The sequence below is a fragment of the Mesoplodon mirus genome, assembly GCF_964341445.2.
Source record: "Mesoplodon mirus genome assembly, chromosome: 12".
Lineage (NCBI taxonomy): Eukaryota > Metazoa > Chordata > Mammalia > Artiodactyla > Ziphiidae > Mesoplodon > Mesoplodon mirus.
Window position 1 is genome coordinate 68,884,247 of NC_138988.1, and position 27,041 is coordinate 68,911,287.

Genomic DNA, 27,041 nt, shown 5'->3' on the forward strand with positions numbered 1-27,041 from the left:
CTCACGGGCTCTAGAGCTCAGCCTCAGTAGTTGTGGCATGCGGGCTTAGTTGCTCCACGGCATGTGGGATCTTCCCGGATGAGGGCTCGAACCCGTGTACCCTGCATTGGCAGGCAGATTCTTAACAACTGCGCCACAGGGAAGCCCCTATGTGGCATCTGTTAATGCTCCTTTTGGGACTGGCTTATTTAAAATGTGCCCATCGACATTTTCCTCCCACTTCCTTGTTCACTACTTTTAGAAATTGGTATGTCTCCATAAGCATTCAGGAACTTTGCACAACACTTGCTTTTGTCCACTGTTGCAAAATTTATTTCGAAAACCTTTCTATATGTGATGAGTTGGAATTTGACAATTGGTTTTCATGGATTGGTCTTTTGGGCTTCATGGAAACAACATATAGTGATTAGGTTAGTTCCTGCCAGACACATCTGCCATGAATAATGTGGTTCAGCTGATTTGATTGGAGCCTAGCAGCAATGTTTGATAGTTATCACTATATAGACTGATTAACCTTATGTACTTATATAATGTCTTGACAGTCTCTCCCTGTGTCTGGAAATTTTAGGGATAAAATGGATGTGGTCTCTGTTGGGGAGGGGACTTAAAGGGAATTACACAGTGGTAGAATATTCTTTTTTCTTTTTAAAAAAAATTAATTTATTTTATTTATTTATTTTTGGTTGCATTGGGTCTTCGTTGCTGTGTGTGGACTTTCTCTAGTTGTGGCGAGTGGGGGCTCCTCTTCATTGCAGTGCGTGGGCTTCTCATTGCAGTGGCTTCTCTTGTTGTGGAGCACGGGCTCTAGGCGCACGGGCTTCAGTAGTTGTGGCACGTGGGTTCAGTAGTTGTGGCTCACGGGCTCTAGAGCGCAGGCTCAGTAGTTGTGGTACACGGGCTTAGTTGCTCTGTGGCATGCGGGATCTTCCTGGACCAGGGCTCAAACCCATGTCCCCTGCATTGGCAGGCGGATTCTTAACCACTGTGCCACCAGGGAAGCTCAGTGGTAGAATATTCTAACTAAAAACATGCTCGCTCTCTCAGGCTGTGCAGTTAGTGGTCTTCTGGCTGTATAGGGTTTTTAAAGTTATTGGTAACCATTTAAACACAATACTTAGACTTGAAATTACTATGTTTGCTTTGGTAATACTGCTTAACACCTTTGTGAACTAGCACAGACATTAGAGAGTTAAGATTTTTAGGTTTTATTTCAAGACAAATTAGGGTAGATTTCTAGGTAGAATCATGCAGAACAGTGTTTCCTTATTTTACCTTTTCTCCTTAAAAATATTTTTGAAAGTTGAAAGAATAATCCTCTTACTATTCAATGTCATAAAATGTAATTATTTGCAAAACAGTCTTATAAAACAAAAATTGGATTCCCTCTTCCTCAACCTGAGCCTTGCAAATTGTCATAATTGGTATTATGGGTATGGCAACCATTATCCCAGATTTTCTGGGGGAAGTTCTGATTTCACAATATTAACCAGTTATTCACAACATTCTCGTATTTGTCGGATTTTGTATCAATTTGGGGTTAAAAAAATACAGTGACTGTGATTAGGATGGAATATTGCAACATTTATAAAACTTAAAAGAAATCATTCTCTTGACTTAAATTCTCTGTCAACTGGAAGAATTTGGAGGCAGTATGGGCTGTGATTTAAGATCATAGTCTCTGAGATCAAACAGTTTCGGATTCAGCCCCTGACATTACCACTCTTTTAACCTTGAGCAGGTTATATATACTCGTTCTGTCTTGTGTTTCCTCCTCAGCGAAATGGGAATACTAATGGAACTTACCTTACAGCGTTGTTGGGAAGAGTGTATGAGACACGGGCATAATAAATAGTGCTTGACACAGAATAAGCACGAATGCCTTTGATTATGTCATGTTGAGCTTGGAGCATCTCTTAAATCAGAGCAACCTTTATGAAAACATTTCCAAAAATCTAATATAGTCTTTAAGTGATACTTAGAGTATACTCTTTCCTCAAGGCAATATAAACATGCAAGTTTTAAAAATATGAAGGGCTAAAAAATCTAACTTAAGGTTACATCTATGCTAAGTCCTATTGCTCTTCATCAAATTGGGAACTGACCTAGCAGCCCAACAGGGAAATTAGGAAACAGAAAAAAAATTTTTTAATTCTTCTTTGAGGAAAGAAAGTAATAAATGTGGTGGTGTGTGTGTGTGTGTGTAAAGAGAGGTTATACACATATATAGTCATGTAAGACGTTAATAGTATATTTAAATTTACTGACCTGGTTTCTTTTCTTCCAAATTTATAAAAATAAAAATTGAAATGAAATGAAATCAGCATTTTTTATAGCTCAACTGATATACATTATTATTCAGCCTCAGGAATGGGTAATGATTCTCATAGTAGATAAAACCTAACTGAATTTTTAAAAACTCTGCTTCTTTAGTACTGATTGTGGTTGTTATGTTCCCATAGCATTGTGATACAGTAATGAGTGAGTAAGGCATTTCATCTAGAATATCTGTGGTGAACCTGTTGGACTTGAATGTAATCATTCCCTGATCTTATGATGTAAGGACAGGATACATATCCAGCACCACACCTGTGGGGAGAAGTTCTAGAATGTCTTATCTTGCTTGCAGATAAATTGTGTTCCTCCTTCCTTTAAAGTAAATGCAGGAATATTGTCAGTGAACAATATCCTTTTACCAGTCATTCCTGAAAAAGGAGAGGTATAATTTGAAAATTTAAAGATACTCCTATTTTATTTATTTATTTTTTAATTGAGGTATAGTTGATTTACAATGTTGTGTTAGTTTCTGGTGTACAGCAGAATACTGTACAGCAGTATTCTGTTTATTTATATACATATATTTCTGAATCACTAATCCAAAACTCCTAATTTATCCCTCCCCACCATGGTAATCATAAATTTGTTTTCTATGTCTGTGAGTCTGCTTCTGTTTTGTAAATAAGTTCATTTGAAGATACTCCTATTTTAGACCCTACAACTTGGAGGATATATAATGAGGTGAAAAATGTAATGGCGGATTTAAAAATATGGCCATGCATTTAGTTATACTGTGTATTTCTCATGCAATAATGTCATTTTTAAGAAAAATGATACTAACACATATATCATTCTAATCTCCATTTTTGTTTCTTTTTTCTTTTCTTTTTTTTTTTTTTTTTTTTTTTTTTTTTTTTTTTTTTTTTTTTTTTGCTGTATGCGGGCCTCTCACTGTTGTGGCCTCTCCCGTTGCGGAGCACAGGCTCCGGACGCACAGGCTCAGCGGCCATGGCTCACGGGCCCAGCCGCTCCGCGGCATATGGGATCCTCCCAGACCGGGGCACGAACCCGTATCCCCTGCATCGGCAGGCGGACTCTCAACCACTGCGCCACCAGGGAGGCCCTCTTTTTTCTTTTCTTTAGAGAACCTAGGAAAAGATGTCAAGTAGGAACTAGTATAAAAATTTTCAGAAAAATAGACGACAGGTAGTAAAGTTAGAATAGTGATGTTGGAAACAAGCTGCACATGAGTAGCTACTAAGCTTTTAGCTGTCACTGCGGTACTTACTGAGTGGACTTCTGACAGTCTTATGAAGATCAGAGCTTTCTTAGGGTTCTGGATTATTGTGTAACTGTCCATTAATTTCTAGGTACCTGGTGACCCATCTCATGGGGGCAGATCTGAACAACATTGTGAAATGTCAGAAGCTTACGGATGACCATGTTCAGTTCCTTATCTACCAGATTCTCCGAGGTCTCAAGGTACAGACAGTATTAGTAATAATTTTGAGGAATGAATTCTCTCTCTCCCTCTCTCCCTTCTATTTAGGGCTTAAGGGAAAACAAACAAAACTTTTCTTATGGGAAATTTCAAATACAGAAATCACAAGTACAATCATAGTATAATGAACCCCTGTGTTTACTCAGCAACCACAATTACCAACATATGGTTAATCTTGTTTCTTTTGTATTCCCCAAAATCCTGGATTATTTTAAGGCAAGTCTAGACATCATATCACTCCACCCATCAATACTTCTGTAGGCATGTCTGAGAGTTAAAGACTCCTCATTATTACATCTAAACAATAATAATAATTTCTTGATGTAATCTAATATCTGGTCAGTGTCATGTTGAAACTTTGAAAACATCCTCAAGAAGACTAATTTATTTGTGGCAGGGGCAGTTTTTAAATTAAACCACCTTTAATATTTAGCATCTTTGAGTCCTTATTGTGCTCCAGAGCACCTACCAGGAAACAGATTGAAAGCTCTATTTCACTCATACTCCAGCTCTGTGAACAGGGTTGATGGTGTGGAAATCATAGTTATGATAAATGTACAGACTACTGATAATTACTTGTTCTGATTTCTAATCCTGCTGTTAATTCTAGCATTTCTTATTGACTCATAAAAATGTACTTCAAATATGTCATATGACAGTAGGAGGCTGGACATAACTAACTGATTTTTTGCTTTTTCACAGTATATACATTCAGCCGACATAATTCACAGGGTAGGTGTTGTCTTTTGATTAAATTATTGGGGTGCTGGTGGGTGGGGAGACTGGCAAGATCCTAATCTAAGTTTATTTTAGCCATTGAAATATTGAGTGATTGCAACTTTGCTCTGGGTTTAACTAAAGATCGAAGATGTATAGTTTTTACCTATTTAAGGCTAATGAGGACTAGATAGTGACTATAGAATGGAGATTGTTTATAGTTAGATGAAGTCTTTTTTAAAAATTTATTTGTTTATTTTTGGCTGCGTTGGGTCTTCGTTGCTGCACGGGCTTTCTCTAGTTGTGGTGAGCGGGGGCTACTCTTTGTTGTGGTGCACGGGCTCCTCGTTGTGGAGCACAGGTTCTAGGCGTGTGGGCTTCAGTAGTTGTGGCATGTGGGCTCAGTAGTTGTGGCTCCCCGGCTCTAGAGCGCAGGCTCAGTAGTTGTGGTGCACGGGCTTAGTTGCTCCGCGGCATGTGGGATCTTCCTGGACTAGGGCTCGAACCCATGTCCCCTGCATTGGCAGGCGGATTCTTAACCACTGCGCCACCAGGGAAGCCCTAGATGAAGTCTTTTATGTTTAGCTCTTCATCATTACCTTTAGGAAGAGAATTTACCATGTGTCATAAAGTTGATCCTGTTCTCTCTTACTTGCTTCCTAGGACTTAAAACCTAGTAATCTAGCTGTGAATGAAGACTGTGAGCTGAAGGTAGGATGAAGTGACAGTGGTAATTGTTTCACCTTGTAACTATATGTTTAACTAACCAGGCAAATTTATATAGGGGATGTGTTTATAAAGCCATGACTTTTAATCTGAAAATTCTTATTGTCTTTAGGAATATCATTAGACTTTGAAATTTAAACCAGAGATTTAGTAAGCTTTAGTTTAAGTGATATTGAAGGTAGCGTCAGGTGTCTTTTTTTCATTCTAAAATAAAGTTAAATTGAAATTTAATATATTAGTTATAATAAAGGAGAATTATAGTGTGAATATCAAGTAAGGAGTCCTCTTGAAGAGTAACTATTAGATTTTATGGGTTTCTAATAGAAAAAAATGGCAGAAACACACTTATTCAAAATAATTCAAATAAGAGATAAATAATCTATAAAGAGCAAGCAACTCTGGAATATTTTGTTTCATTTCTTTTTTTACTCAATTTTTTGGAAACATAATTTACAATAAAATCCAACACTTTAAGTATATATTTGACAAACTTATATAGCTATGTAACCACCAACACAGTTATGATAAAGAACATGTCCATCACTCCAGAAAGTTCCCTTGTGCCCCCTTCCTAGCCAGTCCCCACACCTCTACCCCTAACCCTGGCTTCAGACAACAACTGATCTGCTTTCTGACACTATAGAGTAGATTTATCTTTTCTGGAGTTTCATACAAGTGGAATCATACAGTATTTTTCTATGTGTGTCTGACTTTTGCTTAGTATAATATTATTGAGATCCATCTGTATTGTGTGTATCAGTAGTTCATTCCTTTTTGTTGCTGAATAGATCCATTTTATGATTATACCACAATTTATTTACCCATCCACCTATTGATAGACATGTGCTTCAATTCCATTTCAGGGCTGTGTAAAGCTGCTATGAATATTCATGTGCAAGCCTTTCTGTGGCCCATATATTTTCATGGCTCTTGGATAAATGCCTAGCAGTGGCATTTTTGTTTTGCTTTTTGTAATTTCATTTTTTTTAAGTTCTTGCTGTGTTCCCCATGCATTCTAAACATCGACCAGGAAATATGTTTATGAAAGTGCTATATTCTCGCCTTTTGTAAGGCACTGGAGGTTTTTCCCTCCTGCTTTACAAGCCTTAGGAGTTTGTTCCAGTGCCTGATTTCTCTTCTCTCCCTTAGATCTTGGATTTTGGACTGGCTCGACATACAGATGATGAAATGACAGGCTATGTAGCCACTAGGTGGTACAGGGCTCCTGAGATCATGCTGAACTGGATGCATTACAACCAGACAGGTACTACTTGCACTTGTATTTAGGACCTTATTAATACTATGTTGTGTGTATTTGGGGTTCTCAGAAGTGGAGATGGCAGGAGTAGGAAGAAGCATTTTTTTTCTTCCCTCAGTGATCATTTTAAGTCCACGAATAGAAAAATATTTCAGTTGCTCAGATAGAGAAAGTGGGGTTTTTCAAACTTTGTGATTTAGCAGTTGGCTTTTTATTTATTTATTTATTTATTTATTTATTTTTTGCGGTACGTGGGCCTCTCACTGTTGTGGCCTCTCCCATTGTGGAGCACAGGCTTCGGACACGCAGGCTCAGTGGCCGTGGCTCACGGGCCCAGCCGCTCCGCGGCATGTGGGATCTTCCCGGACCGGGGCACGAACCCGTGTCCCCTGCATCAGCAGGCGGACTCTCAACCACTGCGCCACCAGGGAAGCCCTGGCTTTTTACATATTTAATTTTCAGCATATTCTCTGAGTACTTCTGCCTGAAGACATTGGGTTTATAATATTAACCTCTCAATATTACTTGGGAGAATCCATCATTTCTACCAGTAAGAAACCTTTGCCCCTTTGTGAACAGCTTATTTCTCTTGCCATAACTATGTTTTGACTTAGCCCACCCATGAAGCCCTTTAATGTGGTAAAGGTCTTAGCTTATTTATTTCTATAAAAATGAGTATGATTGTTGAACCTCGGATGTCTTAAATATTAATTTGAGTATTTCGCCCCTTAACTATAGTTCCATTTGTAGCCAAGTATGATAATAGTGACATTGTATTACTTTTATTTCTCTTTAATTTTGCCAGTTGATATTTGGTCAGTGGGATGCATAATGGCTGAGCTGTTGACTGGAAGAACATTGTTTCCTGGTACAGACCGTATCCTTTAAAAAGTTTTGTGTTCTTGTTTCTTGTCTGTATTTTGGTGTCCATGGTAGTATATTACTTTTACCTATCTCTAGGAAGGGCCTTCAGTTACTTGCTTTTATAGTCCAGATATGCATTGTGAGGTCTGCCCTCTTGCTGAGTATCTTGCCTTGCCAAGAAAGAGGCTTCGCTTTATTTTGAGAGTTGCAAAAATTCCTCATAATCTGGAAAGCCCTTTAAATCTTTCATATGTCATCTTTTTTTGCAGCAAGTTCCTTATTAATCTTTCCACGGCCCTTCTGCAACCTGAGTGTATTGGTGAGAAGTTCTAGATCTCAATGACTGGTTTAGTCTTCGTTGCACCAGTGCTCAATGAACACAAGATAACCATTTATAAATCGGAGATATCTTGCTTGTATGTTTGATTTACATATTAAAAAGGCTGTATTTGGTCCTTGTAATGATACACCTGCTGACTCATTTTGTTTGTTGTCTAACAACAAATAATAAAAGCAAGGAGATAAGGTCACCCTGTCGTGTGCCTCTTTTTCCCCTCAGCATGACTTTATTTTTATCCCAGATTGTAGCCAAACCTTAATTTACTTCCAGAGTTACTGTCTAGTTTATGGTTTATCATGGCCTCTTTATTTTAGCCCCTTTCCTGTCTGCTGCATGCCCATTTCACAGTTTAGTAATAATATCATCAAAATGTGATTTGTTGTAACTCCCATCAGTTCCACTGGTGGAAGATGTTTAGGCAAGGAAGAATTTTGAAATATATGTCCAGAATTAGGTTTGTAGATTTTTGTAAAATTCATTTGACTAGCCCTCCGTGGGTTTGGTTGAGCTTTTAGAGATGCTGCAATTGCCTGTGTTCTATCATGGTTAGAGACCTAAAAGCTGTTTTAGCACCTCACCTAAGCAAACTCATTGAGTTTGTAAACCATTGTCAGTTCACTGGCTTACATTTGGGATAATACTTCTATGGTGACTGTGATGTTCATGTTATCGATCCACATATTCTATCTTCTGCTAGAGTGTACTTTCCTAATGAACTGAAAAACCTCTTCCCTCAGCCATTTATTTCCCTCTGAATATTACTGGATTGATACAGAGTATAGTCTCCTTATATAGCTCACCTTATTCCTCCTCATCCCCAGATTCTAATTTTAATACCTAGTGTTTCTCCTTTGTCCTTTGCTTCATTTACCTTATACTTGTTTCTTAGAAATTTGATATATGCATTATAGTCCAAGCTAAGAGAATTAGGGAAAATTTGTAATTTTCCTTTTCCTCAGGTACATACCTTAGAGTCCCATTCTTTAGTCTGTCCTCCCAAGCACACTGCTCTGATGCTCTCCTCTGTTCCCCCTCTTCTTCCTCTTCTTTGTATCTGTATCTCCATCTACAGTCAGTTGTGGACACTCATACCTACATAGACACAGAAAGTGGTAGAGAGAGACAGACAGTAGAGCATACTGGTTAAGAGCACATGCTCTGGAATCAGACTTACAGGGTTGAGATCTTACTTAGCTCTTACTTACTCCCAGCTCTGTGACTTTGAGCAAGTTGTCTAACCTCTGTCTCTCGGTTTCCTTAACTATAAAATACTGATAATAGTACATACCTCATAAGGTGGTTGTGAGAATTCAGTGAGATGAAATCTGGAATGTACTTAGAACAGAGCCTGCCAACAGATGTTAGCCATCATCTTCATCAGTGATCTTTGATAAGCAGTTTCTCCCTTCATCTTCCCACTTTATTGTCTACTTGTGAATCATTTAAAGGCTAGTTTTTTGTTTTATTTAAATTCTGTAACAGGTAGTAAAGGATGGATCCCCTTGGCAGGCTACTGGTAGAAAGGTTTCAAAGCAGTTGTGTGTGTCCTATGGTCCTATCTGAAGGACAGCTGCCTACTGATGGCTTGACCCTTTTAAAATGCTAACTTTCAGCCTCTAAGAAGTCTTCTCTTTTTTAAAAAAAATAAATTTTATTTATTTATTTATTTTTGGCTGCATTGGGTCTTCGTTGCTGCGGGCAGGCTTTCTGTAGTTGCGGCGAGTCGGGGGCTACTCTTCGTTGCAGTGAGAGGGCTTCTCATTGCAGTGGCTTCTCTTGTTGCAGAGCATGGGCTCTCGGCATGTGGGCTTCAGTAGTTGTGGCTCGTGGGCTCGAGTGCAGGCCCTGTAGTTGTGGCGTACAGGCTTAGTTGCTCCGCAGCATGTGGGATCTTCCCGGACAAGGGCTCAAACCCGTGTCCGCTGCACTGGTAGGCGGATTCTTAACCACTGCACCACCAGGGAAGCCCTAGAAGTCTTCCCTTTTATGCATACTTCTCTTCCTTCTACGAACTTTAGGTAGAAAACCTAGCACTTAAACTTTTTACTAGGAGATTCTCTTTTTAATATATGAAAATTCATTTCAAAATTCTTATTTTAGTAATACACTGTTTCTTTCCTACTTGGCTCCTTCAGACAGATGTTCTCCTGGATCGGAACATTCAGATTCAGAGGATTGCATTTGTAATATACATAACTCCCTTCTTGTCAGTTGCCATCTATGTGGATATAGCTTTGGTTGCCTGACAAAGGGAGAGGAAAGTGTTTTCTATTACTTTTTCAAATTCCCAGTTGATTCTAGTGTGCAGCCAGTGTTGAGTACAACTAGAGTTTACCCCGGTTGGATTTTAGTTTTAATTTTTCAGGCTAACCCTGAAAAAGTTACTTAGTTAGCAGTTTTTCCTCATTTTTTTTTAAGGTACCAATGAGATCAGAAAAATTAAGAATCTAGAATTATCCACTTGGGGACCTAGAAAGATGTTAGAAAACATCTAGTTGAATCCTCTGTTTTTATAGATAAGGAAACTAAGAACCCAGAAAAGATAGATACAAACCTCTGATCTGACTCAGGTATTAGTTTCTTTCCAATATTCTACTTGTTTGCCTGTTCTCCTAATTTCTGAAACTCATTTTCTTAAAACCTTTGCAGAATGTGCTGGCCCCACACACTCTTCTGTTGCCCAGAAAAGCATGCAGCTACTGCTTATTTATGATTTTAAGATGCAGCTGAATGCTGAGGCAACCTCTAGACTATGCTCTTTATTTGAGTGCACAGTTTTCTCCCTATTTTCCTCAATTATTTATCTTGCATTTGGAACTGACGGTTTTAGCTTCTAGTTAAGAACTATCTAATAGAACTTTCTGTAGGCTTACAAATGGTTTATGTATGTACTGTCCAATATGGCTGTTGGTAGCTACCAGCCACATGTGGATATTGAGTACTTAAAATGTGGCCAGTGAAACTTAGAAACTGAATTAAAAATATTTTTGTGGTTAAGCATATAAACATAAAATTTGCCATTTTAACTTTTTTCTATTGTGGTAAAATAAACATAACATGAAATTTACCATTTTAACCCTTTTAAAGTATACAGTCCAGTGGCACTAATTATATTCATAAAATTGTGCACCCACCACCACTATGTTCAAAACATTTTCATCACTCCAACAGAAATTGTACCCATTAAACAAAAACTCCCCATTCTTCCCTCCCACAGCCTGTGGTTACCTCTCTTCTACTTTCTGTCTCTATGAATTTGCTTATTCTAAATATTTAATATTAAGTGGAACCACACAATATTTGTCCTTTTTTGTCTGAATTATTTCACTTAGCTTGTTTTCAAGGTTCATCCATATTGTAGCGTGGATCATAACTTCATTCCTTTTTATGGCTGAATACTATTCCATTGTAGAGCTATACCATATTTTATTTATCCATTCATCTGTTCATAGACACTTGGGTTGTTTCCACCTTTTGGCTGTTGTGAATAGTGCTTCAGTGAACACTGACATACAAATATCTCTTTGAGTCCTTGCTTTCACTTCTGTTGGATATGTATCTAGGGGTGGAATTGTTGAGTCATATGGTAATTCTGTATTTAACTTTTTGAGGAGCAGTCATTGTTTCCCAAGCAGTTTCACCATTTTACATGCCCACCAGTGATGTATGAGCAATTTCTCCACATCTTCACCAACATTTCTTCCTTCCTTTCTCCTTCCCTCCCTCCCTTCCATCCTTCCTTCCTCCCTTCCTCCCATCCTTCTTCTTTTTTAAATTATAGCCATCCTAGTGGGTATGAAGTGGTATCTTTTTGTGGTTTTGATTTGCATTTCGTTAATGACTAATAATGTTGAGTATCTCCCTGTGTTTACTGGCCATTTGTATGTCTTCTTTGTAGAAATATCTGTTTGAGACCTTTACCCATCTTTTAATTGGGTTGTCTTTTTGTTGTTGAGTTTTAAGAGTTCTTTATATATTTTAGATATTGAGCCTTCACCATATATATGATTTGCAGATATTTTCTCCCATCTGTGGGCTGTCTATTCACTTTTTTGATAATGTCCTTTGATTTACAAAAGTTTTAATTTTGATGAAGTTCCAATTTATCTATTTTTTTTCTTTTGTTGTTCATGCTTTTAGTGTCATTTCTAAGAATGTATTACCAAATTCAAGATTATGAAGATTTACTGTATTTTCTACTAAGAGTTTTATGGGTGTACCTCTTATACTTTGGTCTTTGATCCATTTTGAGTTAATTTTTGTATACGATGTGAGGTAGGGGTCCAACTTTATACTTTTGCATGTGGAAATTCAGTTGTCCTAGTACCATTTATTGAAGAGACTATCCTCTCCCACTGAATGGGTTTGGCATTTCTGTCAAAGATCATTTCTATTCCATTGGTCTATATGTCTATCCTTATAGCAGTACCACACTGTTTTGATTACTCTAGCTTTATAGTAAGTTTTGAAATCAAGAAGTGTTAAGTCCTTCAACTTTGCTCTCATTTTCAAGATTTTTTTTTTCTCTTTGGGCTCCCTTATAATTCCATATGAAATTGAGGATTGGCTTTTCCATTTCTGCAAAGAAGGCTGTTGAAGTTTTGCTCGCGATTGTGTTGTATTTTTAGATCACTTTGGGTAATATTGACATCTTAACAATATTAAGTCTTCCTATTCATGAATATGAGATGTCGTTCCACTTATTTAGGTCTCCTTTCATTTCTTTCAGCAATGTTTTATAATTTTCAGTGGACAAGTTTTTCACTTTCTTGGTTAAAGTTATTCTTAGGTATTTTCCTAGCATCTTTAAGATGGTATTTTAAATAGAATTACTTTCTGAATTTCCTTTTTGGTTTGTTCATTGTTGGTGTGTAGAAACACAACTGGTTTCTGTTTGTTGATCTTGTAGCCTGCAACTTTGCATAGCTGAAAGCTGAGAGCTCTAGTAGCTTTCTTGTGGATTCTTTGGTATTTTCTATATGTAGGATCATGGCATCTGCAAATAGAGATAGTTTTACTTCTTCCTTTCCAATTTAGATGCTTTTATTTTTTTCTCGTTTCTAATTGCTCTGACTAGAACTTCCAGTGTAATGTTGAATAGCAGTGGTGAAAGTGGGCAGCTTTCTCTTGCTCTTATCTTTCAGCCTTGAGTATAATTTAGCTCTGCATTTTTCATAAATACTCTTTATCATGGCAAGGAGTTCTCTTCTGAATAGTTTTGTAGTTTCATAAAACTCATAGTTTTATGAGTGTATTTATCTGAATTTTAAATTTTCTTTAGATTACATTTAAATTTAATCACATGTGATTATTGGTATTGTATTGGACTATGCAGTTTTAGATCTTGACAAATCATCTTCCTATAATACCTTTTTCTCATTTTTTTTTGCGATTAGTCTTCTTGAGAGAATCTTTTGTTACTAGTTGTTAATAATCCCTGGAGTTCCCCTAAATATGTAAGATATACTAATTTTTGTCTTAAAGCTAATTATGTTTTTAGGTTAGAAATTATTCTCATTTGTGACTTTGCAAAACCCTTCCAACTAGCTCAAAAATAGTACTCTTTTTTTTTAAAGAATGGAGCCCTTCCTCATAAGTCTAGTTGACTGGGTGTATATATATATCAAGTGGACACACCTGAGAGAACTGTATAATAGAAGAGAGTGGGGACACAGAATGTGTCTTCAGGTATTATTTCAAAAACCATTGGTTCTGAAAAGAGTAAGCCAATTAGAAAATATTACTACTAATGCTTGACAGTCTGCAGCCTAAGGAAGAGAGACAATGAGTTTCCTAGCCCTGTTGCACGTCAAATACTGTTTTCTTCCAGACATCTCAGCCTTGGCTTATTATTGTTTTCCTTTTCTAGGTAATCAAGTGAATTTCATTCATGTGTAAAACTTTTCTTTCCTTCTTTCATTTTAATAGAAATGGTAACTAGACATTAACTAGACATTATCATTAACTTCGACATTAACTAGAAGATAATGAGGCCCCTGCCATCAGCTTGCTGCCCTACTTTATGTGAATTTTATTAGTGTTTACTGGCTCCTTAATTCTGCTTTATTTATTTCTTCTTTTGATTTTTTTCAAACATTTTATGAACTACTTCAGACATACAAAAAGACAAGGAATAATAAATGAACACCTATGTTTATATGACCCAGATTATGAGATAAAATATTGCCAGTAGAGTTAAAACTTCTGATATACCCCTTCCTGTCACAGCTACCCCTTTCTTTCAGACATTGGTTTCAAACATTCTCTCATTTTAAAATAACAGTTGTACTTCAGACACTAAAAGCAAGTGTCCTAATAAATGTTGAAGAAGAAAAATATTTTATTAGGTTATTTGCCTTTTCTTCTCTAACTTAAGAATGTATTTCCCCATTTGAAAAGGCTAGAACTCTCAGGCTTGTCCACAAATCTAAAGTACCTTAAAATTTTTTCCTTGTATGACAGTGAAAATGCCTATTTTGATGACCAAGAAGAGAAGGAAGTAAGCTAAGTCCCATTCTAGTCCACCTGTCTGTCACCAGGGTATTTCCACAGGTCTTTTTTTTTTTTTTTTTTTTTTTTTTTGCGGTATGTGGGCCTCTCATTGTTGTGGTCTCTCCCGTTGCGAAGCACAGGCTCCGGACGCGCAGGCTCAGCAGCCATGGCTCACGGGCCCAGCCGCTCCGCGGCATGTGGGATCTTCCCAGACCGGGGCACGAACCCGTGTCCCCTGCATTGGCAGGCGGACTCTCAACCACTGCGCCACCAGGGAAGCCCTCCACAGGTCTTTGTTCCAGTTTGCCTCATATGGATTTTTTTTTTTTTTTTTGAAGACTGTAGCTCATAAGCAACAGTAGTCTCATGTAGGTTCTGCAAATGGTCCTCTTATTCATCTTCAACTCTCCAGCCTGCAGAGGTTTCCTAGGAGTTGCCTAGAACACTTAGAAGTGAATAGAATATCCCTCTTTTACTTTCCCTCTAAATACCCCATTACCCTTAAGTTTTTTTCCTTGCCTTTTTCATTCTGGTCACCTTTTACTTTTGTTACAGAGGACCTAGTCTAAAGAGTAACCTTAAGCCTAAGTTGTTTTAGGAAAAATAAGGAGATTTGTGATTTAAATTTTGACATTGTGATTATTACAATTAAAACACATTTTTGACTAACAGTAAAAATATCTGCTATCTAGGGAAAAATGGGTTAAACCTGTTAAGAAGGATGGCTTGCTGTGGAAATAATTGTCATAATGTGGTAAATTTTGCTTTGCTCTGCTTATATAGCTACTTGAAGCTCCTTCTGGCCTTAACTGCCTGGACAAATTGTAGTGGCCTTACAGTAGCTGGTATTATTGGAAGACTGACCTGTATTTCAATGGATTTGCCAGCTCTTGGAGAACCTATGGTGATTTCCTATGAGGTTTGCATGCTTTGACTTCCTTCATGCAAGTGCTTTTAGCTACTAAGTAGATTTTTATTTTGCATTGTGTGTTTACTAATCTCCTAAGTATTGGCTGTCATGCTGTACCAGCTCTTTGTCCATACCCCTTACACACTCATTGCACTGTATTTGTATACTCTTTATGGTGTAAACACTTCAGATGGGGCGTTTGCATATGAAATGAAGCAACTTTTCTGGACTTCTTTTTTGTATATAGACTTTCCATTAGAGTATGGTCATTCTAGATTTCTCAGGGCAAGACAGAGGGGTGGAGCTGAGTTGGAAAGCATATTACAGGAAGTCTTTTCAAGTTAATATTTATTGAGCTACTCAGTGGGAAGTGCTGGAGGTAAGATGGTACCTGTCCGCCAAACCAGAATGATCGTACTCAGGAGAAAGTGAGTTATAGGAGTCACTTGAACAAATGTCTGCTCTCTGCTTATAAAACAAGGTGCAGTGATAAGAATACTATAATAGAGGTATAAATAAGTTACTGAGAAGAAGCAGAAATTAATTCAAACTCAGGATATCCAGGAAGATTTCATGGCAGAGTTCTTGTTTGAGCAGGACTTTGAAGAGTAAATAGGGAAAGAAAAGGTTTGGTAGGAGGGGAGGTTGGAGGGTATTCCTCTCTATGACTTGGAGAAATAAGAAGTTGGAAGCTTAAAAGTGCCTGGAATATTTGGTGTGAGTTGAAGCATTGAGTGCATTAAGGAATAATAGTTTGAGGGAGAGTCAGAAAAGAGTCTTGATGCCAAATCAGGGAGGGCCGTGAATTTGAGGCTGAGGAATTGGGGCTTTATTCTTCAGGCCTGAGGTTGTTTCATACTGGCTGAGGCAGAAGAACGACATGGGGTCCCCCAAGTCATTGTTGTCATAACCACTGTGAAACCAGTGGAAGTGGCATACTTTTCAGGTATGTTGGGGTGAAGTTAAGACACTTGAGAAACTGCCCAGAGTCTTCCTCAGAGGGAGTATAAAACTTGATTCTCATTTTCAGTAGTCAGAAGTCTTTTATATAAGAGTGTCAATCTCACTAGTATTATTTCTAGAGATCAATTTTGATGCAGTTTTTGTAAAACTACCTGTTTGAGAATTCAGGTAGTCCAGTTTTTTTTCTCATATGTGCTATACTTTATCTTGTGCGATAGCTACCCTGTTAAATTTGTTCCTTAAGAATGTGAGGAAACTAAATTTTTGTAAACTGAATCATTTCAAATGAGCAAAGAGGATCCTATACTAAATTCTGTTGTAATACAGTTAATTTGATTATTTTAGAGCAAGATGGTATCTGTCCCCACTGCCTGTTCTGTCCCCAGTAATGAATGCTTTAAAATTGTTTTCTTGACAACACCTTGAATTAAGAAATCAGTATTGAAATTTTAGCCTCCAGAACACATTGATTTTTGCCATTTGCAGAGGACAAAATTTTCTACTATTCTTTTTAAAATTTTTATTTTATATTGGAGTATAGTTGATTTACAGTTGTTCTCTACTATTCTTTTTTTTTTTTTTTTCTGGTACGCGGGCCTCTCACTGTTGTGGCCTTTCCCGTTGTGGACAGGCTTCGGACGCGCAGGCTCAGCGGCCATGGCTCACAGGCCCAGCTGCTCCACGGCACGTGGGAATCCTCCCAGACCGGGGCACGAACCCACGTCCCCTGCATTGGCAGGCAGACTCTCAACCACTGCGCCACCAGGGAAGCCCTATTCTCTACTATTCTTAATTCAGAAGTAACTTCTGTGAGGGGACTTGCTTTTAATTTATTTTGTATGGAACATAAATTGCTTGAGTCTACGATGGGGTTCTGAAAACCTTTTCTTAAAGGGCCACATAGTAAATATTTTAGGCTTTGGGAACCATATGGTTTCTGTTGTAACCACTCAATTCTGCTGTGTAAGTTGAAAGCAGCCACAGACAATACATAAACAATGAGCATGGCTGTGTTCCAATACAACTTTATTTTCAAAACAGACAGCAGATTGGGGTTTGCTGACTCCTGTCTAGAATTTTGTTGTGTTTAAGCCAGTTTCATATCTGGAGAAAAAAAGAGAATGGGGCAGGATATTATTGCGTAACCAATTCCTGTAACTCAGGCAACTATGGCTTGCAAAGGCCATTATTTTTAAGTTACACTGTCCTGCCTTCATATGTATAATCATAAACAGAAATAGTTTCTTGCATTCTCTCTCCTCTCCATCCTGCCGTACCTTCTTAAATATTTTGGGTGCCCACAACGTAGCGGATGTTAGGCTAAGCACTGGGGATAAGTGGTGAACAGGCAGAGCAGCCCCTCTCCTCATAGATCAGTAGAGGTGACAGACAATAAGCAAACTAAGCAATTATAGATTGTGACGAGCACTGTGACGTTATCAAGCACTGTGCTGAGATGGAGAATAACAGGGAGGGCAGTGCTTCTTCCATAGAGTGTTGGGGGAAGCCTCTCTGAGGAGGGGAAGTTCAAGCTGACACCTGAAGTTGAGAAGGATCTAATCATGCAAAAAAACTGACAGGTTTTTTTTTTGACAGGAATCAGAAGATAGTCACCCTCTCCTCCTTTTCCCTCTGAATGTCAATATAGACTTGGATAAGCTATTCAAATTTTTACAGAGAATATTGAAAGCTATTTTATAAGATTTTTTTTTCTCTCCTTTTAGCTTCTTAGGCAAGGCTAAAAGCGGTAAGAATAAATGGAAAGTTTCTGTCTTCTGGTCAATACATGTACATATGTAGTGAATATGCACAGAAGAGTTGGCTGCCACAATAAAGGTCTGGGCATTGTGGCCTATTATTTAGAGCTCTGGGGATGCGTGAGGTTTGTTAATGCATTTATAAAGTTGAAGCCTCATGTGCTCTATGTTATTATGGCGCTCCAGAAGGCTGTGCAGATGCAGTGAGGTGGTGGGGCCCTCTGCTGGCTGACTGTTGCTCACAATTCTCTGCTTACCATAGTCAGTGTGGACAGAGAGGTTTTCTGGAGGACATCTCAAGTGGTTAGGCCCCGGGAGGTTCCCAGGCCCCTGTCGTATTACAGGCTCCTTACATCAAGCCTTAGGGGAATATTCGCAGGTAGGCTTGTACATCCCTAGCTCCTATGCTCTCTGCTTCTTTCTTCTCTGTGGCCTTCTGCTGACTGGTGCTCTTTGCTTGACTGGCTACTGGTGCTTTGGTGGAAGGTAAGGAGGTAGGTGTGGGCTGAGCATATGGACTGAGTGATGCTTTTGTGTTTTCACATGCCGTCTTTGGCATCTAAGTACCCATCTATAGTCGCTTCACTTTACTGATAGGGGATGTTGACAGAAGCATAAAATGAATATAAGTTGGATATGTGTGTGGTCGCATTTTGAATCTTTGTACAGGAGGAGCATGTTCTACTTGAAGTGACCGTCCTGCAGAAGGCTTGACCTAGATGAATTCACCATTTTGGCTTGGTTTGGGGTTTTTAATTTTTGTTATTGGGGTATTTTGTTTGTTTTGTTTTGTTTGTTGTTTGTTTTTCATTTTTATTTTGTCCCAACATTTTCCTTTATAGTCCACCATTAGATATTGATCAGTTGAAGCTCATTTTAAGACTCGTTGGAACCCCAGGGGCTGAGCTTTTGAAGAAAATCTCCTCAGAGTCTGTGAGTTGTTGCTTTGATTGTAATAATCTGCCCTGTTGGGAGCCTCTGCCACTTGCCTTCTGTCAGTCTGTACTTTGACCCGGGTATGTTTGTAAGCACATATGCCCTTTGTGTGCTGACTTCCGAGATGAAGGGGGTGTGTGTGTGTGTGTGTGTGTGTGTGTGTCTGTCTGTGTGTACATGCCTGCTCACATGCATGGGTGTGTTTTGTTTTCTCTCTGTCTGGGTATGTAATACTAGAGCATAGGAGCTTGTATTGGGCAGTAGTATGCCAGTAATGAGATCTGAGATTCTAATTCATTCCAAGAGATTAACGGAAAATTTGTTGTCTGCACTCTCCAGCCCTGACTTCATCTTTCTCAAAGTTTCACATATATTCAAGGGCTCCTTTCACTTTTTGGTTAGTGTTTATCCTCAGAGCATGAGCCTCACCATGTATTAGTCTAGCTTTATCACTAAAAGAATGAAATGTGCATTATCTGCACTCTCTTGCCCTTTTCCAGAAGTTACTTTCTTTTTATTATTTTAGAATAGACAACTCACACATCTTGTGTAAGGTGTTATCCCCCACAGGGGTCCCTCTCTACCCAGTCTCCAGACCATCAGAGGTAACAGCCCCACTCCTGACACCTCAGATACACAGGAGTAGGGTTGTAAATCCTTCTCCCACAGCCTGCCTTTGTAATTATAAGTTTGAGTAACCTGAGAAAAAGCTTTGGAGCTAATGCCTTCCTGCTTCTAAGCAGGCATTTAGAGAGAAGCCATGGGAATATGACTCTGGCTTACTTTGGCTCTCATTTCCTGCTGTTGGTCATTTTTTTGGGCCAGAGGCGTGAGAGAAATCATGAAAGCCCAGTCTTTCTCCCCTTTCCCTTCTGTCTGCTGCCAGGCAGTTGGATAAAAGGGAAAAAGAGCTGTGGAGCCAAGTTCCAGTTGTGCCTTTCTGGATTCTCCTCCCAGCGTTTCTGACTGAAGGGGTCCCTTTGCCCAATTGGAAAGACTGCTGGGTAGCCAGAGGCAGGCTTTTAATTTGTTTTCATTTGAGATGAGGAAGCAAAAGCACAGAAAGACTGTGACTTGCCCAAGTCACGCACTGAGTCACTTGACAGAGCTGAGCATACATCCCAGATGTTCTGATAATGTGTTCTAAACTTTAATCTCACGATTGCACACTGTTTTGAAAGTCATTGTCAGAGTTATCAACCACAGTGTCAGCCTGAAGGAGTGTTTTCTTTTGCTTTATGAAATGCAGAAAGCTGGGTTGGAGTGAATCAAAGAAGATATGGGATGATGTTTAGAGAAGATGGTGCTTTTTTGTCTTACATGCATTTGCTTAGAAAGATTGGCTAATAGAGAGGACGTGGGGCAAGGGAGTGGGGTTGGGGAGGAACTCTGTTTATTAATGAATAGTGCTCATGAGACTGAGATAGCAAATGCATTCCCTGTCTGGGGGTGGCCACTAGCAGCTTCTTCTCAGTCTTCTCGCCCACCCTCAGCCATCTGCCCTATAGGTATGTGCTGTTAGTCACAAGAATTTCTAAGAGAAAAAGTGTGGGTAAAATGATCGTGTTTGTCATTAATCCATCTTTTTATTTTAAAGAAAGAAACAACAGTAAGTGCCTGACCTAATAATGAAATGTCTTTATTTTATGTGATATAGGGCACATCAAACATTTCAACAGCTCTAGTATAGAGTTGGGCATAATAAAATTAAGTATCAGAATACAGAGCTTAAGTAATATTGTATTGAGTATAGAAGTAAGAAAATGTGTTTTTTTTCTCCTGCATAGTTACGGCTAGTGCATAAAAGTAATTTAAACACTGAAAAGGGTAGACAAGATTAATTTGATGTTAGTGATACTGCTCAAGTACTAGTTTATCTTAGAAGCACATGATTCGTGGAACACATGATGCATAAATAACAAAGCCAGGTGAATAAAATGGTTTAAAGCTTTTCAAAGTGAATTTAAAAAATTCATTAGTGGAGGAATGTAGTAAACAGAGAAAGCCAATGGCTATTTTCGTTACTCCTGAAAAGTAGTGAAGAAGTGATGCCATTATTTATTGATTGATGGAATTCAGTCAATAAATAATAGGACATTCTGAGTAAGAGAGTGCAGTAATAGATGGGCTGACTGAGAACAAGTTAGCACGTGCCATGAGAAGGGATAAATGGGTCACGATGGATGTAAGGAGAGAGAATTTTTTTTGTTGGTGACCCAATACCTATACTAATCAGTGAAAGGACAAAAAAAAAATCATATTAAGAAAGCAAAAGCCCTTTCACTGACTCACTCTCACATTTTTCTCTGGAAATATTTTCTTCCTAACTTCCTGACAAAAAGGGGATATAATAACCTATTTGACTAACGGAGACAAAAAAAAACCAGAAAATGTGCAGGCCAAGTTATTGTTCACAAGAAAGAAGAGAAAGGTGACAGGATTTTAACATTTAAAAGCCAGCTGGTATTCCTATTTCTGGTTTACTTATTGACCTCCTTTTGTTCTTTCTCTTGGCATGCAAAGTAGTTTGTTATGTAATTTATGTAGAGGTAAATCTAAACTTTATTGAGAATGTTAAAAGAACTTCATACCACCTTTTGAATTTGCTGGCTTCTGTCTTTGGGCCAGGGAGCATGAACGGCAGGGTGGAGCTCATGGCCCCAGCTCTTTCCTAATAGCCAGCCTTGAACATGTGTTTATAGTCATCTGAACACTAGGGAATCTGAGTTCAGAGAATGAGCTAAAGTGGAAAAATCATTGAGGGAAGCCACAAAGAAGTGAAATTACTTGATTCAGGTACTTATTGAAAATGATGCTACAACAGAAGGAGAGAATTAATAGGTAACAGCAAAGGGAATATGAAAAGGCTTTTATTGAATTGTGTTGAGGATTTTAAAAATCCCATCACTCTACTTTAATAAGCAACACATGATAAACTCACAATTCTTGTAGTGTTTGTGTTAAAATTGATGGGACAGCTAGATGAGAGAAGTTTAGAGTACAACCTACCTACGTGCGCATACATTTGGAAGGCCTCATAGTGCTGCTTTTGTCAGATACTTGCAGAGTGTTTTGCCAACTTCCTCCAGGATGTTTGTTAAGCAAAAGTCAGTCTGTTCACCTGTTAAAGAGACTTGTGGGAGAAATCATTGTGGCATGCTGTAATACTGTCAGCAGCTTGTGACTTCTGTTTTGTCTCTGTCATTAGCTTCTAACTTTCCCCCCATCTCCCTGTCACTTACCATTGTGTGTTTGTGGCATGTATTTTAAATGTATCACTAACTACTGTCTTTGAAACTTGGCACTGCTTATCAACCCACATACCACCTTGGTCTTACCTTAGGAGGGGTGGTATTTTGGAGAATCACCTGAACCTGTGCCACAAAAATTTAACCTCTACCTTAAATGGATATATTGGACATTTTATTATATCCAAAGTTGAGTCAGAATTTTCTGAATCCCCTCCATTTACCCCACAAGCAAACACGTTTTGGCCATCAGTACTTGAAAACAGTTCTCTGGCTGGCATCCTGGATCCAAGGGGCAGTCTCTTTCCAGGGAGCCTAAATATTTAATGTTAAAGATGATGCTAAAACCAAAAGAAAGTTTTTGTTCTCCACATGGCCAGTCACTGGCCACATGCCTACTAACTCTCATGCCATTCACAGAAGCATGATTTCACATGCAGCCTTGGGCTCTGGCCTGGGGTGGGTGGGATGGGTGGAAGTAGGCTATTTGTTTGTTTGGGGGTGGCTTTTTGGCCTTTTTTAAAACTTGAGTTGAAAGTTATTTTTCGCATTGTATGCTTAACAATGCCCTTGACTAGGCATCTAAGATATTAACCAGCTTCAGCAGATTATGCGTCTGACGGGGACTCCCCCTGCTTATCTCATTAACAGGATGCCAAGCCATGAGGTGAGAACAAATAGACTGTGCAGGGATATCTAATTCAGAGGGCCACATTCTCATTTTATTGCCATTGTATAACCAACACAGTTTTCAATGTCACTGAATGCTTGCATGTGCCTTGAGGGCTACTAAGGCAAAGACTGCCTGTGTGCTATTACAGAATGTTGACATTTGGGATAAAACGTCACCCAATCCTGTGAACTGAGAATATAATTTACAGGCTTGTACTTAGAAAATGATGTTACTTTTATATTTGAGTTTTATGAATTTAGTGCTCAAGAGGAAGTTCGTGTCTTCCTAGTATTCTATGCCTACAGTCAGGGTATGCTACCATCTAATGATTTTCAGCTGGAGGTGTATTAACTTAAGGCCATTAACATCCTTTCCTATTCATCCATTTTTTTAATGACCAAAAGAAGAGTCTTCATTTAGAAAGAAAAGACAAACAAACCTAAAAAATGTCTAATGCTAGCAAGTACTACATTTAAAAGAAGATATGCAAATAATATAAAATAAATTTGAACACTTAGATAGGGTTAGGTGCCTTTTTTACCAATGCTTAACTACTTAATCTAACTCTGGTTTTATCATCAGAGATGATTGGGGCACTTCTTTCTAAGGTGCCCTTAATCTTTTTGGGAATCAGGTTGGCAACACAGCTTTATTTATTATTATATACACAAAAGGTAGTCTTTTTATTTATCTTATAGGGAAGATTGTTCTCTGCATGAGACAGGTCTCTTAACTCTGTTTTCCCTTCATTCTTTTATCTACATGCTCAAGTAGGAAGGGATAACAGGCATGTCGATAATTCAATTCCTAGAGCTTTCTTTTCAAATCAGAAAGATTCTCAGCTGCTTTTCAAAGTGGACCTCTCCTGCTTGCTCTGCATACAATGACTAAGAATGTGAAGTTATTAAGAGGTACAAACTACTATGTATGAAATAAGCTACAAGGATAGGTTATACAGCACAGGAAATATAGCCAATATTTTATAAATAACTCTAAATGGAATATAATCTATAAAAATTTGAATCACTGTTATATACCTGAAACTAATATTGTATTATATGTATTAATATTATAGATATAATTTATATATATATATATATAAATTTTTAAAAGGTGAAGTTGCCCTAGCAGCTAGAACTTTTTCTAACCTTGTATGTGTGTGTATATACGTACATACATAACTATACATGCATATCTTTAAAGAAGTTTTACCTTAGCTACTCAGATGGACTGATAGTGGGATTTATTCTTTGAAACAGGGAAGGTCATAAACTTACTTTAATACCTAATATCTGAAACACACATTTATGAGTTACATTTGTGTTTATATGATTATTCTCAAGACCAGTGTTTGGTTTTGCCTTGATTAGAGCTGTCAGTCCTTGAAAGTATTTATTAGCACCTTAAGTTCCTTAGAATGAAGTCCAGAAATTGTCAAGCTTTCCCTTCTAAAGGCAACAGTGATAGCAGCTAATGTTTATTTGAGCTCTCCCTCTGAACCAAGTACCACACTAAGGAGGTACTGCTTTGTTATCGCTAGTCCTCACTCCAGCCCTGTGAGGTAGGCACTGTTACTAACCCTGTTTTATAGATGAAGAACTGAAGACTTAAAGAGAATAAGTAATTTACCCAAAGTGGTAAAGTCAAGATTCAAACTCAGGCCTGTCCCACCCCAAGGATCAAACTTATAAAACCTATATTGGTATATAAATTTTTGTGTGTCAAAATTTTAGTTGGAAGCTCTCATGAGTTTTATCTTGCTTGAGTATCACAATAACCATATGGTATAGGCAAGCCAAATACTAATATCTAATAGTAATACTAATATTTTACAGATGAGGTAATTGATATGCTAGTTAAGACTTGCCCAAGAAGATGTATCTTATAGGTGAGGGGAAGGATTTCTGCCTAGGCTGTGTAACTTATCCACTATTCTTTATTACTCTTATTAAATTGGTTTAGTATTTTTAAAATGTGTTTGAACCTCTTAGAATAATATATATAACGCTTACGTTTACTTTCTTGTCACCATGAATATTTTGTTAGCAAGGCTTAATACTGATATCCTTTTCATATACTAAGAGTACCTACTGAGATCAGCACCATCAAAAGACGGTTGATCCTAGACTTTCTTTGGGAATACCAATCCCTATGCCAACTGCAGCCTTTTTAGGAAGGCTGTCTCAGAAAGGTCTACTTCTTAGATATCTTTTTAAACTTCTGATGCTGTGACCAGAATGCTAATGAAAGGGAACTTAATTGGTTCGCATTTTTGTTCACTTGAAATTTAACTGTGAGTGATAGCAGGAGTAAATAAAGGTGCTGATCATAAATCAGGAGGTTAGGATGGCAGTAAGAGAGAAGTATTTAAAGAATGTCAGTGACATTCATAAACATTGAAGCTAGCAGACCCTGTCAGTTAACACTCGTTCTTTGACACGACCCAGACTCTGAGAGCAGCAATAATACTGAACAAAGCCATTTTGAAAACCCTCTGTTTTACAGGCAAGAAACTACATTCAGTCTTTGACCCAGATGCCAAAGATGAACTTTGCAAATGTATTTATTGGTGCCAATCCCTTGGGTAAGTTGACCATATCCTCATCTAATGGGTTCAATATCAATATATTCAATATTGGTTATGACATAAGTTAGGGATTTGAAGAAGAGTTTTTCCTTTTGACTAAATATCGTACCATTAATTAAATCTTGGAAGGAGGTAAATAATGCCATTTATTATCCGTGTTTGTATTGTCAGGTGTTTTTTTTTTCAGTCTCATGACATGCTTATATATTTATATGATCACAGAATTTGATGGGGGAAATAGGCTGGGACAGTGAGGAAAGGAGAGGATGTAATGGGAGCACTAGGAGAACAGACTGAGGGATACAGGAAGAAAGAGGAACAGAGAAAAGCCTGTGAGTCATTCACCACTGCTGTTGGGGTTTTTTTAAAAAATAAATTTATTTATGTATTTATTTAATTTATTTTGGCTGCGTTGGCTCTTCGTTGTTGCACACGGGCTTTCTCTAGTTGCAGCGAGCAGGGGCTGCTCTTCGTTGCAGAGTGCAGGCTTCTCATTGCGATGGCCTCTCTTGTTGTGGAGCATGAGCTCTAGGCCCGCGGGCTTCAGTAGTTGTGGCATGCAGCCTCAGTAGTTGTGGCGCGTGGGCTCAGTAGTTGTGGCGCACGGGCTTAGTTGCTCCGCGGCATGTGGGATCTTCCCGGACCAGGGCTCAAACCCGTGTCCCCTGCATTGGCAGGCGGATTCTTAACCACTGCACCACCAGGGAAGCCCACTGCTGTTGTTCTGCGGTGTGCCTCACTGAGGGAGAAAACAACCGAAGCACAGATGGTGGTTAGTAGACCCACCCAGGCGCTCCCTGCAGTGTGCCCTGCTCTACCTACAGGTCCCGTCATCCTCAGGTACTTTTCCCTCCCCCTCTTCTTGTTTTGCCCTTAGAGACTTAACCATTCTCTCTTTGCGAAGCTAATTTGCCACCCCAGACTTTAAGGAATGGCTCCATATTCCTTCCTGCCACCATCACTTCCAGGATCTTTGGCAAAGGGATGTAACAGTGGCAGCTGCAGGATGTGTACTGCCTTGGCTAAAAAAAAGAGTTGCTTTGTTCCTTAAAACCGGGGGCTGATGTATACTTTTTTTGGTCCCCAAAAGTGTTATTGCCTGAGGCTCTAATTCCCTGATGCTAGGAGAAGACAGGGGACAGTGCTATTTAATGACAGACACAGAAAAATCAGACCAGGACCTCCCTATGACGGGAGGGGAGCAATGCTGTGATAATAGTACAGTCAACCTTCTTACTTTTCTGAAGATTGTATCTTAGTAGTATGGTTTTTTTTTGTTTTGTTTTGTTTTGTTTTTTTGCGGTACGCGGGCCTCTCACTGTTGTGGCCTCTCCTGTTGCGGAGCACAGGCTCTGTACGCACCAGGCTCAGCGGCCATGGCTCACAGGCCCAGCCGCTCCGCGGCATGTGGGATCCTCCCAGACCGGGGCACGAACCCGTGTCCCCTGCATCGGCAGGCAGACTCTCAACCACTGTGCCACCAGGGAAGCCCTTAGTAGTATGTTTTTTTGTTGTTGTTGTTGTTTTTAAATTTTATTTATTTATTTTTGGCTGTGTTGGGTCTTCGTTGCTGCGTGCTTGCTTTCTCTAGTTGTGGCGAGCAGGGGCTACTCTTTGTTGTGGTGTGTGGGCTTCTCATTGTGGTGGCTTCTCTTGTTGCAGGGCACGGGCTGTAGGCGTGCAGGCTTCAGTAGTTGCGGCGCACGGGCTCAGTAGTTGCAGCTCGTGGGCTCTAGAGCACAGGCTCAGTAGTTGTGGTGCAAGGGCTTGGTTGCTCCCTGCGGCATGTGGGATC

General features: G+C 38.8%; 1 protein-coding gene across 3 annotated transcripts in view; it reads left to right on the forward strand.

Moving 5' to 3' along the window:
• MAPK14 (mitogen-activated protein kinase 14) overlaps positions 1-27,041 on the forward strand; it is a 72,179-nt gene that overhangs the window by 38,252 nt on the left and 6,886 nt on the right. For 2 of the 3 annotated variants that reach the window (XR_014295550.1, XM_082639029.1), the window contains exons 4-10: positions 3,645-3,756; positions 4,478-4,507; positions 5,156-5,203; positions 6,368-6,482; positions 7,282-7,353; positions 18,656-18,735; positions 25,165-25,243. Coding sequence is in view for 2 of the 3 variants with exons in the window: in XM_082639029.1 (XP_082495155.1) it covers positions 3,645-3,756; positions 4,478-4,507; positions 5,156-5,203; positions 6,368-6,482; positions 7,282-7,353; positions 18,656-18,735; positions 25,165-25,243 (536 nt within the window). In the remaining variant the exon portion in view is untranslated. Of the gene's footprint in view, positions 1-3,644; positions 3,757-4,477; positions 4,508-5,155; positions 5,204-6,367; positions 6,483-7,281; positions 7,354-18,655; positions 18,736-22,573; positions 22,654-25,164; positions 25,244-27,041 lie in introns of all 3 variants that reach the window. The other variant, XM_082639030.1, reaches the window with a different exon arrangement.